Source organism: Centroberyx gerrardi, chromosome 12 (assembly GCF_048128805.1).
Source record: "Centroberyx gerrardi isolate f3 chromosome 12, fCenGer3.hap1.cur.20231027, whole genome shotgun sequence".
Taxonomy (NCBI): domain Eukaryota; kingdom Metazoa; phylum Chordata; class Actinopteri; order Beryciformes; family Berycidae; genus Centroberyx; species Centroberyx gerrardi.
Window position 1 is genome coordinate 18241361 of NC_136008.1, and position 18884 is coordinate 18260244.

At 39.9% G+C, this 18884-nt stretch overlaps 1 protein-coding gene across 1 annotated transcript; it reads right to left on the bottom strand.

The window, feature by feature from the left end:
- Positions 1 to 3453: 3453 nt before the first annotated feature.
- On the bottom strand, positions 3454 to 9500 carry LOC139908944 (protein NDRG1-like). Its single transcript, XM_071895836.2, has 12 exons — positions 9450 to 9500; positions 8022 to 8127; positions 7400 to 7520; positions 6764 to 6826; positions 6457 to 6517; positions 5593 to 5679; positions 5267 to 5323; positions 5007 to 5173; positions 4551 to 4650; positions 4159 to 4194; positions 3923 to 3974; positions 3454 to 3686 (listed from the first exon to the last, which is right to left on the bottom strand). Exons 1-12 carry the CDS (start codon positions 9498 to 9500, stop codon positions 3454 to 3456), a joined length of 1134 nt encoding a protein of 377 aa, XP_071751937.1.
- Positions 9501 to 18884: the final 9384 nt, after the last annotated feature.

Sequence of the window (18884 nt, forward strand, 5' to 3'; positions counted from 1 at the left end):
TGTTATCTGAGGATGCAGTGCACCTTAATCCACTCCTCTGGAAGAGGGCCAGGCTGAATGCGTCAGGTCAGGATGCTGTAACATGCAGATTTGATTAAAAATACATCCGAAAAATACTAGCTGTAAAGCAATAAAAAAGGATCCATGTTACTGTGCTACATGAGTGCTGGTAATCATACAAAACAAACAGATTCTGGACGTGCATCAGTGCCATAAATTTGGGGTTCAATATGATTTAAATGTAGTATGTTAAAATGTCATGTAGCATGTTTGCATGTTTTCATACACTTTATGGATAGTACAGAACATGCAGACCCTGAACATGGTGCTTTACTGTTGTGATGACAGAGAGGAGAGCAGAGGAGGTTATAGAGCTTCATCTAGTGGACAGATAGAAAAAGTACACTATGATTTGTCCTTTCTTCTGTCTAACAGAAGCCAACATCTCTGATTGTTGATTTTGTTGTTATAGACCAATTTTGTTGATTCAGTTTTGCTTTACTGCAAGCATTCCCTTTATTATAGCTGTTTTTTTTTATATGTTTGTGACATTCATAGCACTTTGTAGCTATACAAATAAATGTGTATTCTGGTATCAAGCCTTTCAATGTGTGGTAGAATAATTTTTGTATTCCAGTTATATTTTGATCATTTGCACACATTATCAGTGATTAGGGCTTCCAACATCAGACCATTATTACTATGATCATTTTCTTATGGCCGCAACATGAAATTAAGTCACTTTGTCATATCTTTGGTTTTGCTGAAATGATACCACTATGAGGTTTGCAGTAAAAAAATGTTTGCAAAATTATTTAACAATCAACATTTTATTTAAGAACCTTATTGTTGAGGTGCGCTAAGATGGTATTTATAGGGAAACCACAGGCCTCCTTAGGTCAAGCAAAATCAGATGAGTCCCCCACCACCTCAGCTGCCTGAGGTGGTTGTGTTGTCACAGCAGAAACTGGTAAATGGTAAAAGGAATCACACTGAGGAGAGTGGAATAGGGCAGAAGAGCGTTGGTGGGAAGGACAAGGGTGGCCTTTGGCTTGACTTATAGAGCTATGCTCATGTTGATTAGGTTACCCTTTTCTTTGCAAACACAGCACTAAAAAGAAGAGAAAGCATCTGGCTAAATGAGACAAAGCTAATGTTAACATTTTGGTGTTTGCAAGCAAAGCAAGCATCGCCTGAATTAAGTTAGTCGGAGAAGTAGCAAGAAAGTGAATGGCACAGCAGCATACGCATCACATTACTGATAGGAGTACTGTTTGTGCTGTCGTTGGCTGTAGCTGAGGTGGGCAGGGATGAAAATACTTTGGGTAATATGTTTAGAGTGAAATAAGGAGGTCAGTGTAGTTTAGTTAGATTCACTATACTATTCCTGTGGCCCTTTATACTTGAGAGTTTGGGAATGTAAAGTTCTGTGATCAGAGTAGTTATGGGGTATTAAACTTTTAGGTTCTCACATCCCATAGCAGATTGCAAAACTAATATAGCCATCTATATCAAACTTCAGCAATATGTTAAGACCTGTTTTAGAGCTATATGAATAAATTATTTTTGACTCAAATGTCAACCGGATCCTGTCATGATGTGACTCCAGGATGAGATAAATGTAGAGTAACACAGTAGCTCCACTTCAATTTCTGAGTTTGATCGTTTAGGAGAGAGAAGAGAAGGTCCTATTATTAACAGCATTTAAATGGCAAAACTACACAAGTAATTGATAGTTTATAAATAACTGTAAAAACAACTCTAGATCCAACACAGCTTTTATATTTTCTCTCCAATGTTGTGTTTGTCCAGCTGTCTTTAAAACAGTGAGAGTCTTGGTTGACAGAATTTGGTCCTTGAGAAACCATAATCCAACTTGATAGTTGTTGTCCATTTGCTTAAGTAATTGGTGATGCTTTGCTAGCTGATCTTTATCATGTTGAGCTTGTTACCATGGTGACATTATGGGAAGCATAAGCCAACATTTCTTAGTTCCAGAGAAGGGGCAACAACATGGTGTACAAACTGGTATCTGTCTATGGCTCTGACTAATAAATAATGGTAGAATAAATGACCAGCTATGCACCAGTATAGCTGTTTATTAAGAATGTTTCATCATTGATCACACAAGAGATGGTTATATCAAATCCTCTGTATTGATAATTGAATTGAATATAACATATCTTTACAGTAATGAATATATGTTGATTTTACACAGCCTCTTTCTTAAAGCAGCTCCATGTTTTATAAATGAAAGTATATGTTCATTACACATTCCTACAGTTAATAATACTCATCTGTCTCACACAGCCTCTTTCTGCATATATAGCATAACAGTATATAATCAATACACATTGCTACAGTTATGAACATACAACTGTTATACAATAAATATCTTACTTACATCTCAGTTACACTCATCTTACATGAATACACATCTGAGTTTTATACAAATCCTTGTCGGCTTGAACAGGCCCTCATGACTACAAATGCAAGTTTTAGATGAATACATTTCAGTTTTTACAATTTCCTTGTGTGCGTCAGTTTTACGAGCCCATTTACTGCAGTCAGTGTAAATCAGCGTCAATATCAGAGAACTAAGGCCTGCAGCAGAACCTGTGGTAGAAAAAGTCAGCAGCAACAGAGAGGAGAGGAGAGGAGAGGAGAGGAGAGGAGAGGAGAGGAGAGGGGAGGGATGAACGTAGTGGGTGGGGACAGGGACAGAATCAGATAGGATGAAGGATAAAGGATTCAGAGCTAGAGACAGATAGCAGTGGGGCAGACAGGGCAGGACACAGAGAGGAAGAGGCTGAGGAGGAGAAGCAGAGCGGTGAGGATGGGTAGGGACAGACAAAGTGGGTTGGAGAGGCTGAAAAGACAGACAAAGGACAGGATAGGGGGACAGAGGAATGGATAGGGACAGACAAAGGACAGAGTAGCTGGATAGAGAAATTGATAAGGACAGACAATGGACAGAATAGGTGGATAGAGTAGTGGATAGGGACAGACAAAGGACAGGATAGGTGGATAGAGGAATGGATAGAGGGAGAGAAAGGACAGAGTAGGTGGATAGGCACAGACAAAGGACAGGATAGGTGGATAGAGGAATTGATAGAGGGAGACAAAGGACAGAGTAGGTGGATAGACACAAAGGACAAGATAGGTGGATAGAGGAATGGATGATGGCGAGAGAAGAGAGGGATAGCAGCAGAGTAAGGTGGAGGTAGACGATAGATAGGGTTTGGGGAGGGAGAGTAGGATAGAGAAGGGTTAGGACCACCTTTCAGCTACAGGCAAGGATAGAGTGGATGAAAGGAGACAGAGTAATGGAGGAAGAGAAGGGAAGACAGAGAAAGAATGTAACATAAAGGTTAGGGTGAGGAAAGATGGTGAGGTTAATGAAGAAGGATTGGGGTTAAGGGCATATTGGGATTTAGGGCGTAGGGGGACGCTCTAGCATGACACTTGGGTGGACTTTTGGACGATCTGGTCCACGTTGCTGTTGGAGATGCTCTCCATGGAGACGTCGGTGTGCGAGCGCCCCCGCTGCTCCTCGGCGGCCTGCGAGTGCGTCCGGCCGCGCTGCAGCTCGTTGGTGTGCGCCCGGCCCCGGGAGCTTTCAAAGGACGAGACGCTGGAGCTGGAGGTCGTCCGCGACCGGAGTCTGGTCATACTGGAACTGGACACTGGTGAAAGAGGGGTGGGATGGGGGGAAAGGTAGAGATAGAAGGTTATTGGTTTGTACTATCCTGTTACTATCCTCTACTATCATGAGGATTTACTCTGGATTTGAAGGTTAGAGGAAGAGAATTGTTTGGTAACCACTGGACTATCTTTGGGCAGATGTTGAGGTGTAATTTTAAGGCTAATGGTATAGATAATGTTACAGTTTATAGCTTAAGGTTTGATTATAGCTACATACTGTATCCCAGGCCCTGGATGAAGTATTTGAAGGCTTCAGTCAGTTTGGCTGGCTGTAGAGAGAGAGAGAGAGAGAGAGAACGAGAGAGAGAGAGAGAGAGAGAGAGAGAGAGAGAGAGAGAGAGAGAGAGAGAGAGATCAGAGTAAGTTTCCAACCAGCAAATCCAACCAATCAGGAGAGGATATTCTACAGCATCATCGGCAGAGTAGCCAATAGGAGGTGGAGTGTGAGCCTACCTGATCGGCCTGAGGAAGTCCTCCACAGTCTGCCATCTGGAAAGGCAAAGGGGAAAGATTATGAGTACGCTTCAGTCTGAGGTGAAATGTTTACCTGGTGTCAGCTTAATGTTCTTTCAGTTGAATCAATTAAAAGGTAAAACTGTGTTTGAAGTCGATGTTCATTTCACAATAACAGATCATATTCATTCTCAATTATTTCCTAATAAGTTGGATATGTCAACTCTCTTACCATGACTATGTTGTTCAAGGTTTAAACATGAATCATAGATAACTCCTAAATTCTGCCATTCTGCCAATGTTCAATCCCAAACATACAGAGTGTTTCTGAATTAAATTAAATAATATATGTTTGTTTTTGTTTTTTTTGCCCTTTGCAGTCGGTCAGTTACCTTGAGCAGTGTGGTCTTGGTGGGGTTGAGCTTGGAATTACAGTCGACCACGGCCTCCACAGCAGGAGAATTATCTCCCACAACGAGCAGAGCGGAGCACCTATAAACACACAGACAGACTGCTCAGAGAGATAGACAGGGCGGACAGACAGGCTGGCTAAGGAATCACAGTGTGACAACAGAGCCTCACACATTCAGAAGCTTTGGGCATAGAAGTGTTTCCCTCTTGAGTGTTTTGCATTTATCATTTGAGGAGCTGGACTCTGCTGCAATGATGCAAGCCTTCTGTTTCAGAGGAGCCATTTTTTCTAAATACTGGCGGAACAAAATATTGGCAAAACAACAAACAGTCCAATTTTCACTTTTTACAGTGAACAAGAAATATTCAAGAGTGTACAATCCGAAAACACAATTTTTAAGATACGCCCTCCCTCTTTAAAGGTTAAAGGTACTAACTTGAGCGTCCGGACATTAATGTTTCCTCCAGGAATGGGCCTCTCCACCTCCAGAGCAGTGCGGTTGTTGTAGGAGCGGAAGAACTGACCCACGTTAGACTGGTTCATTGACGTCGTGATGTGGTGGCGGTATGTAGCAATGAGGTCATGGTTGGTCTGGATCTCATCCTGAACGATCAGTTAGAGAGTAAGTGTCATGATAACTGAAGCCAGCTGCTGTAGGCAAAGTAAGGTGAGGTAAAGAAAGATAAGTAAGCTTACCTTTCCGAACAAGTGTGTGATGACTGTGTCAGGGAGGGTGTGTGTCCATTCAGTAATCTGTAATACATACACACACACACACACACACACACACACACACACATCATCATCATCATCATCAGTAAAACCTCTATGAGTGCTGTAACATCCAAATCAATCCAATTAAATCAAATGTCCAGCAGCATACAGGCCTTTGTATGAATTAAAAAAATCACAACATCTGCAGTAGGTTCCAGATGTTGAACTGAATCAGGGTGCAGCACACAGAGTGGGTGATCAACACACACACACACACACACACACACACACACACACACACTGCTGACCTTGTTTGCAACAGTGTCCATTATTCCTTCGGCATTGGGGTTGATGTTGATCAAAACCAAACCATCCACCAGGTCAGGGTGGTTCAGCTACACACACACAAACAAACAAAGAAGTCAGATTAGGGGTTTGTTCTCTCAGTTTTTACGTTTAAATCTGATTTTGATCAGATTTGATTTGATTTGAAATCTGATTAATCAATAAGTTAATAAGTCACACACATAATCTCAACACATTACTTATGTGTCATTCTCAACACAACTTGTTAAATGTATCATTCACAGCATGTTTTGCTGGCACATCTCTAATACATGTTGTTCAATACATGTTCACACCACACTGTCACATGGCTTTTGGAGTTACTGATCTTGTCCTTGATCTTTTCCAGAGCTACAGAGTTTGACTAGTTTCTACCAGACACCATCTTGCTGCCCCCTCTCTAGAACTAAGAGGTGTTTTTTGTAAATCCTTTACAGTGCCGTCCATAATATTTCTATAGTGAGACTTTCTAAAGATCAGAGAGAGACTCAGTAGATGACATTATTGTCGCTGGAAACTCAATGGCCACAGTTTGTTTATCAGTGGCACTTGTCTTTTTGACTCTCTGAGAGTCAAGTGACAATCCTGATTGTGTCTTTATGGCTTTATTTCAAAAGGAAGGAAAGATTTAATCAATAACTCTGTGGCACTGAATACTGTTATTGATCATCTCCTTGTGTAGACAGCCAAGAGAGGATCTGTGCCTCAAGGAGTGAACAATCAGGTCTTGTGTTCCTGTGTAAATGCAGGCCACGAAACAAGCTGGGTGTCACATTATGTGCTGCATCTGAGTTCAAGTGGGATTTAGAGACTAGATGTAAACTCACAGCGAATCTAGCCAGGATGAAGGCTCCTGCTCCAACTCCCAGTCCAATCACACTACGGAACCTGCAAAGCATTGGAATATTATTACACTCATGTGAAGGCTTGGTTATTTTCACATATCTGTAAATATAGTTTAAAAAAACACACATCTTGAGTTAAGTATGTCCAGTATGTTGTGTGAATTAAGATGCTAAATGTGTTGAAAATAGCACAGCCGACTCAGAAGTGTCACCAAGTGTTTGATGACAGTTGCAGTCTATAGTGTTGGTGCTCATCATCAGTGTTATCAGTATATCAGGCCTGTCTTACCCAAAGTGCTTGAGGACAGCGGGCAGTGTTTCAGACAGCTGGTCCATGGAAGGGTAGGTATACCTGAGGGGTCAAAGTTCAAGAACACCATTACCAGGGATGGAGTCAGTTTTAACTGTCAAACTTATAAATATTAAATTATCATATTATTAATATTTAAACTGTGAGTCAGACTGCTGTATGTAGATTAGATAATGAGATGAAACTTTGATTCTACTGGGTAAACAAGAATACAGATCAGACAGACAGACAGACAGACAGACAGACAGAGTAATACAGACAGACAGACAGACAGACAGACAGAGTAATACAGACAGACAGACAGACAGACAGACAGACAGACAGACAGAGAGACAGACAGACAGACAGACAGACAGACAGACAGACAGACAGACAGACAGAGAGACAGACAGACAGACAGAGTAATACAGACAGACAGACAGACAGACAGACAGACAGACAGACAGAGAAACAGACAGACAGACAGACAGAGTAATACAGACAGACAGACAGACAGACAGAGAGACAGACAGACAGACAGACAGACAGACAGAGAGACAGACAGACAGACAGACAGACAGACAGACAGACAGACAGACAGACAGACAGACAGAGTAATACAGACAGTGTACTGACCCAGTAGGGAGGGTATTGGCTCCCTCATGTTGTCCTGGTGCTTCAACGTGACAAACAGGAAAACGTCTGACGATTTCCTGCATGTCCTCATGGTTGAACAGAGTCTCAAAACATGACTTGTCTATGGAAAGGGAGAGAAAAAATAGATAGAAATTCTATTATGTAATAATTTAATTGTATAAACAGATGAGCCTTGTCTACAGAGACAAGAAATTCGATTAAAAAACTAAGATGACAAAAAGATGAAAAAAAAAAAAAAAAAACATAATAAGAAATGAAAATATATATCAGGTATAATTTGGGAAGATGTAGAGTACTCGTATATTGAAAACACAGAATAGGTTTGAATTAAAACTAGAAAAGAATTAGAGTGATGGAGATTTTAATGTCTCCATAAAAAACTGAGACCTTCAGTGTGATGAACCAATACCTTGTGTTTACTCCAGATACACAAGTAGTATAGTAATTCAGTTTTTTAGTTAGCTGATGTAAACATGATGATTCTGCAATGTCAAATAAGATACCTGGGATATGTCAATATTAGCTGGGATATCAAGACATATATACCTTATCCTGTTTACTCTAATTGGCATTCTGTATAAGTTCTGTTTCCGGGACTTACGGTTCAGTCCCAAATCATGATAGGTCAGGATGATTGGGCAGTCCGCCTTTGGTGTTCCTGTGATGGTGCAGTGGACTTTCCCATACTGGGTCTCTACATATTCCTCCTGAAACAGACACATTCACACATAGTCAGATAATCGACACACACTAGTTTTTTGTACATACTTTGTACCAATACAGGACAGTAAATCTGGCTGAAGCTGTTCTCAAGTGCAAGTAGAGGCAGGAGTGTGTATTTCTTCAACCAATCTGGGCTGGGCTAGGAGGTTGTAGCCATGGAAGTATGATATTATTATTACTGACTCACTTGGTCTAAAACTATGGCAATTGCAACACAGTGCCCTCCCCAACTGATAGAAGCAGAGGTGGAAACTATTTCACTGGGGAGAACAGCTGTTGAGTCAGATTATATATACATCCAGACATCCACGCATGCACATGCACACCCACCTGCCCACACACACACACACACACACACACACACACACACACACACACACACACACACACCGTCATGGACATTCCTCCTTGCCAGAGGGGTTTGCTACTGCTATGCTGCATTACAGTCTGAACACTGGGAGTTCAATGGTAACTACAACCACTTAAAAGCGGACTGACACAGATAATCTCGTGTTTAATCCTATATAACCCACATGTGACCCACATTTGATCTTTGGTTGCACATTTATGATGGAAAATCACCATTTTAGCTTGCATAGCACCAGCTTAACAATAATGTCTGGACAAGTACATAGCAGAGTTTATACCATGGCCTGGGAGAGTTCTTGATTCTGATTTAAGACGCAGCATTACATTTGTTTAACGTGCAGTATAATGAGACACCTGTGAAGTACTACTGCAGCTGCTCTGAAGCCTGAGTCTGGGTCTGTGATTTTTACATATTTCCCAGAGGAACTGGACCAAAACTGGACTCAATTTACTTACTAAATTATCAATGCAAATGTCGATAGGAAATGCACTTAAGTTTCAAATGACAGAGCATCCATTCTAAATTATTTTGAACAGGTTCGATAAGAAAACCTTCGCATGCCCAAAGCTTTTCAATATTTAAATATAACTAAGTAGTCCTTGTTGCAGCCAATGTGGTTCATAGATAAAGAGTTTATCTCCTGTTTCTATTTGAATACTTTGAGGAAATCTACTTCCTGAATTGATTGATTTGATAGTGAACTGAAGCCAGTCCTCATGTTAACCTGATGTTACACTTTCAACCAAACCCAAACAATAACTGACTGCTCTCTGCTGCACAGCTGTGATACTAAGGTTAGGGTCACTTCACTTAGTGTTAAGGTTGAAGTTGGTTCAAAGGGTTAGGGTTATCTCTCTAGAACAGCAGATCTAGAGTCAGTATGAAGAGTTAGGCTGGACTCAGGTTAAGTTCAGCTCTCTGTGACAGGATACTCACAGTGATTTGGGGCTCAAAGACAGAGTCGTACTCATTATCCTCCAGAACCATGGCTGCTGGTGTAGAGTAGACCACAACAGAAACACGGCAGATATACAATAGATGCGCAGTAGATAAACAGAAGATGTCCTGTGTCTAGTGCAGATCTGATATCCTTGTATCCTCTTTCGTCCTGATTCTCAACTTCCTTTAAATTTTTCTGAAGATAAATATTCTAAGCTTATTTTATTCCCAATCTGTATTCCTGGACAGCGTCAGTCTGACGGCAGCAAAGCATCAGAGAGTGAGCGTGTGTGTGTCCGACAGACTATCTTGTTGAGCTGGTTTATATATCCACGAACACTGATCTGTCACTAAGCCCTAACCCCAACCTGGCTCCCACGCAGCCAACTGGCCTCTTCCTGTTTTAATCTGACCCAGGCTGCTGCTGGCCCACAGAGACAGCGCTGGCTTCTATAGGGAATTAGCTGGTTTAGTGAGGTGCTGCACCTGTGTTGGAGTTATCATGCGTTTTTGGATGTTTTGAGTAAAATTATCCTGCTGCACTGACATATCATTTTACTATTTCCAATAAGTTTCACTATTATGACAATGCAACTTGTTTCTAGGCATTTAACTTGTTTAATGCCTAGAATAAACTTAAAAATTAAATCTTCTTTGAGGATTTATTCTTAGAACAAGCCACATTATTATAAAACAACTGAAACTTCTTGAAACTGTAAAACTATCTCCTTTGTGCAGTAAGGAGACATGACTAAACTAATATCCTGTAATAACCTTTATAAGTCTGAAGTGAAGATAAAATCACATGTAAAGCTTGTTTTTTGCTGTGGGGAGTCAGGGGAATCATGACATCTTCAGCCATTGGCAGGTCAGCTGTCTAATCCCACTGTGCCATCTGCTCCTCACAGCAACACAAGCTGCTCCCTGCAGTTTAACTAACCTTGACCTGCTCCGTGTTAGCTAGCTCTACAGTATAGTTTACCTTAACTCTCATCATGTGAGGCAGCCTTAACACATCAGTAGAGCTAGCATCAACTCTCAAACTTGCTGAGTAAAGCTTATAACCTTAACCACCTCTCTGCAAAGACAAGGTCCTACCTACAATAAGTATGAAGAAGTAATATACTTTACAGTAAGATTACTTTTTAAAGTATACATGAGTATAAAAAGTATACTAACTTTTGGGGAATTATAAGTGTACTTCTAAACATACTTTTTGTTACTCTGACTAAATTGGCCCACTTTTTAGTTTATAAAAGTATATTTGTAAGTATACTTTTATACTTTTTATATATTAATTTAACTACATACTACTACACACAAGTAGTATACTTGATGTGACAGAAATAGTCCATTTAAGTTTATATATCTGTATACTTTTAGTATACTTGAACTTGACTCACACAAATACTCAAAGTGTACTAAAATATACTTCTGGGTAAACCACAGGTACTATACCAGCAAGGTGGGGAGAACATGGGAACTCCACACAGGAAGGGCCGGGACTCGGTCCCAGGATCTTCTGCTAGCCAGTGAGCCAACAGCAAGTATACTTTAAGTATACTTTAGAAGTACTTAATTCGCAACAAGTTACTGTACTTTAAGTATACTTCTGGTATCATTTAAAGTATAAGCCTAAGTATACTATGCTCAGTACCTTTTTGCAATAGTATTCAACAAGTCTAAAAATACAAGTATAACTTTAAGTATACTATTCTCAAGTGTACCTTTTGCAAGTACAACAAAAGTAAAATAAAAGTATGCTTTCTCTTTTTTTAGTTTAAAATAAGTATACTACTGTAAAAGTGCACTGAAGTAAACATCTTTTTTCTAAGGTGGCTTTCACACCTACATCGTTTGATGTGGACTTTATAATTTTTTGCTAAGTTAGGATCATTTTGACAGGTGTGAACATGCCATGCGGACTTGGGTGCGGACCAAAAACTAGCTATCACCCATTTAATGAAACATCTTTACAGTAAATGGTGTGGTGCCTTTAAAATTGGGTGGGGTATCTGGGTCTTGTAGCTTTGAGAGGAAGGCTTTCATGTTTACAAATGTTGATTGGATTGTCCTTGGCAATTTAATTACTCTTACAGTAAATTAAGTGATGTTAACCTGGCAGTCGGCTAAAGGTTTGTCAAGACTGGCTGCAGAAAACCTGGGAGGGGTCAATGAATGAGTAACGCTCTAATGTCAATCAAAAACGGTTGTAAAGTGCCCTTGCAATTGTAGACAGCATACAGTATATTCCCTGGATCAATAAGGAATAAAAACATTCAGTAGGGGGAGTAAAGGCTTGACAGTAACAGCTGACAGAGTGGAAACAAAACAGACTGCGCTGTGATGTTCTTTTGGACATAATGTCATCACTGCCTTAAACACACACGCACACACGCACACACACACACGCTCCAGTGGCAGGCCGTGTGTGTGCAGCAGGTCTAATCCACTTAGTGCTGGCTGGAGAGCAGAGAGCAGCAGATGGGTCTTACTCAGCCTAATGTCAGTCTGAAGCCATTTTAACATCATATAACCCTGACTAAGCTTTGGCCTGCTAGCCTATTTCATTGTTGCCCATTGTCCCCTATTTTGTTGTTTGTTGTGATCAAGATCATTTTAGATGAATCATTGTCATTCTGCACTGGCACACATCACTGCACATCAACACAGGTGCCAGCTAGGTGTCTTACCCATTAGTGTCACTTACAGAAGTGATGCGTTAAACAGACATAGATCCAGGATTTTTTTTTTTTCCCTCTCTTCTGTTTTGTTCTATAGTGTATGTGTTTGTGTTTTAGAGTGTAATTGTTTGATTGGATTTCAGTTTGCCAGATTAATTATGGGAATTTCAAACATATCTATTTCCAATGCAGCCATTACTGTAATATTACATTTTTATCACTTGGTAATCGCTTGGACTGGTCAAATGGTTGGAACCACATGCTGAAGTTTGTTAAAGATAAAAACTCACAATTCTTCCAGAAACAGGGAATCCATGTGACTTTTAACCAACTCTTGCCATCATGTCTACAGTCTGAAAAGTGTGCTTCAGTAAAATGTTTTATGAGATCTGTTTGCATGATCATAATCGCCTCTTTAACCAGTCAGACTGCTTGCTTGGATGGAACAGTCCAACTCATAACACACACACACACACACACACACACACACACACACACACACACACGCACGCACACACAGATAATTCTCCAACTCACCTGAACAGACAATCAGCACCTGGAGGGCATGGTCTCTCTCTCTCTCTCTCTCTCTCTCTCTCTCTCTCTCTCTCTCTCTCTCTCACACACACACACACACACACACACCATCAGTGGTGTTAAGAATGTACACAGACAGACACACATATGTAAAAGTCTCTTTCAATGTGATTAAGGAAGGTAAGAAAGCATGCATCACAGCGATACTGGAATAAATCAGAAATGACTTGATTGCCTTGGCCTGGCTGCAAGTTGTTTATCCAACTGAGATGTAGCTGGAGTATTTACTCTCTTACTCTTACCTCTCACCTCAACTGGATTATAGTAGTCTTATAAACAATAATCCAAATGAAACTTGAAAGTTATTGTGTGTTTTTGCCGCCTAGAACCGGTAAATCAACCCAAAAGCCTGACAAACTTTTCATTTGATTTACAGTAGTAGAGATAGTCAGATTGCATGAATGTCAAGACTCTAGTGGCAAACTCTGGACTTTTGTGTCACTTCTCTGTAGTGACCACTAGATGGAGTATAATATCTAGGTCTGGAGCTTGTTAGTCAGAATTCCAGGGGTCCAAACACATAGTGCTGGAACTCTATTGTTTTTGCTAGAGTTCTTCTTCTTTCTGTCTTTCTTTTTCTCCGCTAAAAGTGTCTGCCTCTCAGAAACCGTAAGTCCTACAGCAACCATATTTGGCAGGAGGGCTCCTATGGCCCCCCAGTACTCAGGCAAGGCAGCCCACACACGTTGGCCAGATGGTGGCGCTATAACAAGCAACTTACATTTTTGGCCAATAACTTCTGAACTGTGTGTCATAAACTGAAAATTCTTGTGTCCATAGATTCTTTGGAAGGTGCCGAGTCCAACCCATATATCACTTTTCAAAAATCTCATAATGGACTGCATAGATTTTTATGAAATTTTGTACACATGCTGTAGGATGATGTCCAAGTCAATCCATTAAATTTGGTCATGATTGATGAAAGTGGGCGTGGCTTATTGCATAATAACCAAATCTACATAGGTAGTCAAAACTTCAAAAATTCAAAAAAAAAAAAAAAATCAGCCGTATGTCCTATAGAGTTGAAATTTTCAGGACATGTTGGCTGAAGTGAGATAAATCTTTCATACACTGGTACCTACCCCCAATTGTGAAGTCACCCCCCTCTGTTTATAGCAAACTCTGACAGTGATCCCACAGTGTTGTCCTCCTAAACTGTATGTTACAGGAAAAAAACACCATGATTTTTGAAATTGTCATACCTCAATTGGTAAACAGACAAAACATTTTAATTACATCTTGAGAACTGAGCGTACGGTAGATTGACAAATGATGTCTGGACTCTCAAGATGATGTCTGGAAAGCCATGTTTAAATTGATTGATGTGGGGCACTAATACAGTTATTATTTCTGAGGCTTTCAATATGGGTTGGACTATCACCTATGACCTATCACTTGTCCCTTTGTGTTGTTTCCCCACTGTGGAAGACCAAAGTGGAAGTTGGCAGAGTGGCTAAGCTCAGGTCTTTGGGCCGCAAGGTTTTGAGTTCTAGTCCCTGATCAACTGTCACCATTTTGAAGTTTAATGAAAAGTAAATCAACACTAAATCACACAGTGCAGAAAACTCAAAGCAGGTGTTTGACATCATCTGTCAATGGCAAAAAAAACCCATAGAGAGCAGTGCAGCAGCAGTTTTCTGGCCCATGTGAGTTAGTGTTATTTTATTTGTTAATGGAGAGCACTACAATGTTCTATAAAGTGATTAGCACTGCCAATCACAGGCTGCAGTATCACAATACTTCTCCCTTTAGTTACTTTCTCTATCTATGCAGTCAATTATGAGATATTTGAAAAGTGATATATGGGTTGGACTCAGCACCTTCCAAAGTAAACCTGTAAGGTGTTTGGCTCAGTAGGTGAAGGATCAACCTTTCATGTGGAAGATTGTGGGTTCAGATCCAGACTTGTCCTTTCCGAAGTTGTTAGTTGTCAAGAACAAGGGGCATATTTTCTAATAGAAAGTTTGGCCATTGTGAATAACTTCAACAATGTGGTTACAATGAAATGATTAACTTGACAGAAGTGGGGGGTGGGGGGGTGATATGTGATATCTCCAAAATCATCTATCTATTGCCAGAAAGCCTTCCCCACGAGGCAAATTCAGGTTAATCAGTCAGTCCGTCAGTCCGTCAGATGGCCTCTAGAGGGCGTCTTGGGCTAAGAGATCCAGTAGACCAGCAGTATTGTATTCAATCTGACAGAGCCTCCAGAGAGAACGCTTTTGTGTCTGTGCACCACCTCGATAACACCACCTTAATAATCCTTTAAAGGTTATCTTGTAGGAGGTCCTTGAGGGATACAATAAATTGTTTTAGGTACTAAGGTCAAAATTGGTGACAGACTTATTCCTCTTTATTTGTAGCCTCTCCAAAGCTGCGGGGTTTCCTGATGCAGTTCTGGGCAGGATGGAATGTGCTCCCCAGATACCTGGATGATGAAATGGCGGACAGCAACTTCCCCAAATCTTCCACCTGCTTCCACCTTTTACAGTTCACACACTAAAACTGGAACTTGGGACACAATCACTAAAACCTGAAACGCATGTATCAAATCCCTAAACCGACTCTTCAAAAATACAAGCACATTTTCTGCTTTTCACTCAGTTTGCAATTCTCAGTCACACTTTTTACAAAACACCACACACAGTCCTCTACACTAGGCACAACATTCAAAAACTAAAATCACTTAATAATTAATTTGGAAGCACTGCCACTCCAAATGCTAACCATAATTTACCAATTGTACACATCCACTCCTCACAGATATAAACACTAATATCTGAATTGTTCACTCAGAAATCAGAGCTTTAGCACTCCTGTTTTTTGAGAACAATGGAAGCCAATGTTGCAGTGACAGCTGGAGGAAGAGGAGTGAGAGGAAGATGAGGAAGAAGAGGATGAGGACAAAGAAGAGCAAAGAGAACAGTTACTGTAATACACCTGTGTTATTACATACACTTAATCACTCAGTTATTGTTTTGCAGCTAAAAGCTGTTACAGTAACAGAGGGATAAAATCAGTCAGCACTGTTCTTACTGTAAACAGCATGTACTGTATGTTGTAATGCCTTGACTGAACCTTCTGATTCTAAGAAAAGCTAATCTACAAAAACATTTCAGTTCTAACATTTCAAAGACATTCTATTTCATAACTTGAAAGCTGTTATATTTTGCTACCAACTAGAGGGCAGTCAATTTGCATACAATGCAAGGCTTTTTTTGTAAATTGTGAGTTAGTCACAGATTGAAGTTGCTTACTGTAATGTAGGAAGTGTAATGTAATGTTTTGTCTATCTGTCTGTCTTTTCATATTATGCTTTTTTTAATTCATATCAGTATTAGTATTACTGTAGTAACTACTATTTTTCACCTAACTAAACTATGCCGATTCTTTGCGACATGTGCACTATGATTTCAATTCCCCTTCGACTTTGTAAGATATGTTACTTTTATTTCTAACTGTTATATACACATAAATGGCAGAATGGCAGTTCAGATGAGCTGGAGGGGGCTGATGATGTCACACTTGTCTCAAGTAGGAGCTATGAATCACACAGTGGTGAATAGCCTTTCTACTGTTCCAGTGAATTTGTAACTCAGTTGCTGTTGAGTTTTGTTTTGCTGCTGTTCATGTGTTTATTCTGAGAAAATGTCTGTTTTACTGAGGTCAGTGCCTATTTATTTGTGTGCTGTGTATTCTTACATAACCTCAACCTTGAATTTATCTTATAATTTGCCCTATTTTATGCTTGTTTACTGTAAAACTATTTCACACAACTTTTTTTAATTGTTTTTGAAATCATTTATATGATACACATAAATGCATATTGGGTGTGAAAATAAAGACTTTGATGTGCCATAAGTAATCTATGACTTCCATCCACCACTATCAGCGACCAGTAGGAACTGCAACAACATCGACAGGTGTCCTGCACAGTGGTTTAACAGTGGGTGGTGGTGGGGAGACTGGGAGAGTCTTGAAATGCCAATGAGCTTTTGTCCCAAAACAGAGTGGAAAGTGAGTTTTGAAAGCCAGAAATCTGAACACTATTGAGTCATTGGTATTGTTGGAAGCCATGGCAGAGTAAAGTTGTAGTGTCATGCTGACAACTGGTTGTCATGGTAACTAGTCAGTCTGCAGGTGAAAAGCCTTGCTGTCCGACTCTCAGCTTTCAAAACATTCTAATTATACACACAGCAGCTGCTGCTGCCGGCCACATGCTTGAATTTCTGTATGTGCGTGTGTTTGTGGGTGTGTGTGTGTGTGTGTGTGTGTGTTAGTGAGTGTGTGTAGGTGCTTCTGTGAGCCTCGTTCCGTGAATGTGTGCATGCATGTGTGTGTGCGCACTTATGTGAGGGTATTACTGTGAGTGTAAGTGTGTGTGTGTGTGGGTGTGTGTAAAACACACTGGCCCTTTCCATGCAGCCTCGTGTAAAAGGATTAGTTGGAGGGGTATGTAGGGCTGGAGAGGAAGAGGAGAGGAGAGGAGGGCTTAGGCACACTGTTCTGTATTATTCTTAGAAAAACACAAAATGGTTAAATAATGGTTAAATGGTTAAATATGGTTAAATAATAAATACAAAATTATTATATATCGTATCATATATCATATCATATCAGGTCATTTCATGTCATGTCATGTCATAGATGACATCAAAGACTCCTCTACCCAGAATGCAACATGATGTACTGCAACTAACCACAAACAAAGTCCTGAGTCACACTGTAATCAAACATGCTGCAGGTAACATTTCACTAGTTCATTTGCTTACTAGATTAGTCAGCCACTGAAACAGAGTCTGATCCTCATGCAGACCTGACTCTGATCTCCACCACTGAGCCTATTGCTGCTTCCCCTGCATGAGAGGCTCAGCTTCAGAGCATGTTAGTGATGCACCTGCTGCATCCAACGTGCAACAGAAATATAGCAAGCAATCAAATAGCAAACACTCAAATGTGTTGAATGAATACTACACCAAAGTTTGGAATGAGTGCAAATTATTGATTTCTGTATTTTTAATTAGCAGTAAGTGAGCAAAAATGGACAAATGATCCTCACAACATTCATGGCACCACGGTTAATGTTCAAATAATCATTTTGAGTCCTGTGACACCATATGTGGCCATGTGTGCAAGCATGTTATTTTTAAATAACATGAAAAGAAGATCATTAATGTCTTTATAGCCTTAAAGGCCCTAAACATTTACTTTATGAAGGTATATTGTACCTTGGCTGAAATCTTAAGAAACATTATTATTTGAGTGTATTTGGAAGTCATTAACAACATTTAAGATATACTAAAGTGTGAATGGAACAAGAAATGACCACTTACAGTTTAGAAGATACCTGGTAAAACTGTGGAACAACATGTTTCATGTTTCACCAGTTTCACCTTAGTTTCTCAGGGAATTACTTCTCAGTAATACACTGCTGCATGCATAGTACACCTGGGGGACAAATTACAAAACTACTCCATGAGAGGATGTGTACTTGATAATTATACATGTCAACATGGTAAATTTGGCCTTTTATGAAAACATAACCTAATTTAAGTAGTTTGCTATTAAATTTGGGCTATTACCAAAATAACCTGTACAGGGTTGTTACATGAACTGATATAGCAGATGTGTTTTTAATAATTCAACTGGAGTTTCTCAGAGTTTTTATACTTATTTACCAGCTGTATTTTAGCCTGTAATTTACAGTTCTAACCATGTATTTACCTGGTAAGTTACTCATATGTAGGGAACTGTAAAAAGAAGGATGATGATGATGATTATTATTATTATTAGTAGTAGTAGTAGTAGAGTAGCATTATTACATAAGCCGGCTAATAAAGCTGTTAGTTATGTTTGTTATATCACTGAACTATGTTTGTATCCATCAGACAGAAATAGAGGAGACTGAGATGAGAAGCCATTCAGCCAGATTAGAGCTCCTCGATACAGTAGATAGGAGGTTTAAATAGCACCATTACTATGTAATACCAAGAATAGCTTACTGAGAAGAACCTAGTTCATCAGCCAGAAAACTGTTCACTTAAAAATACTAGGAATAATTGACTGAACAAGGTAATACTTCACATGCTGCCATCCACAACAGAACAACATAGAAACATTCATTCCTTATTCCTGTGACTTTACAGTATAC

Coding starts and splice junctions, on each gene's coding strand:
- LOC139908944 (XM_071895836.2), bottom strand. CDS start 9,500: ATGGTTCTGGAGGATAATGAGTACGACTCTGTCTTTGAGCCCCAAATC. Junction 4,651..5,006: donor ATTAATGTCCGGACGCTCAA/GTTAGTACCTTT, acceptor GTGTGTTTATAG/GTGCTCCGCTCTGCTCGTTG. Junction 3,975..4,158: donor GACTTCCTCAGGCCGATCAG/GTAGGCTCACAC, acceptor CTCTCTCTACAG/CCAGCCAAACTGACTGAAGC.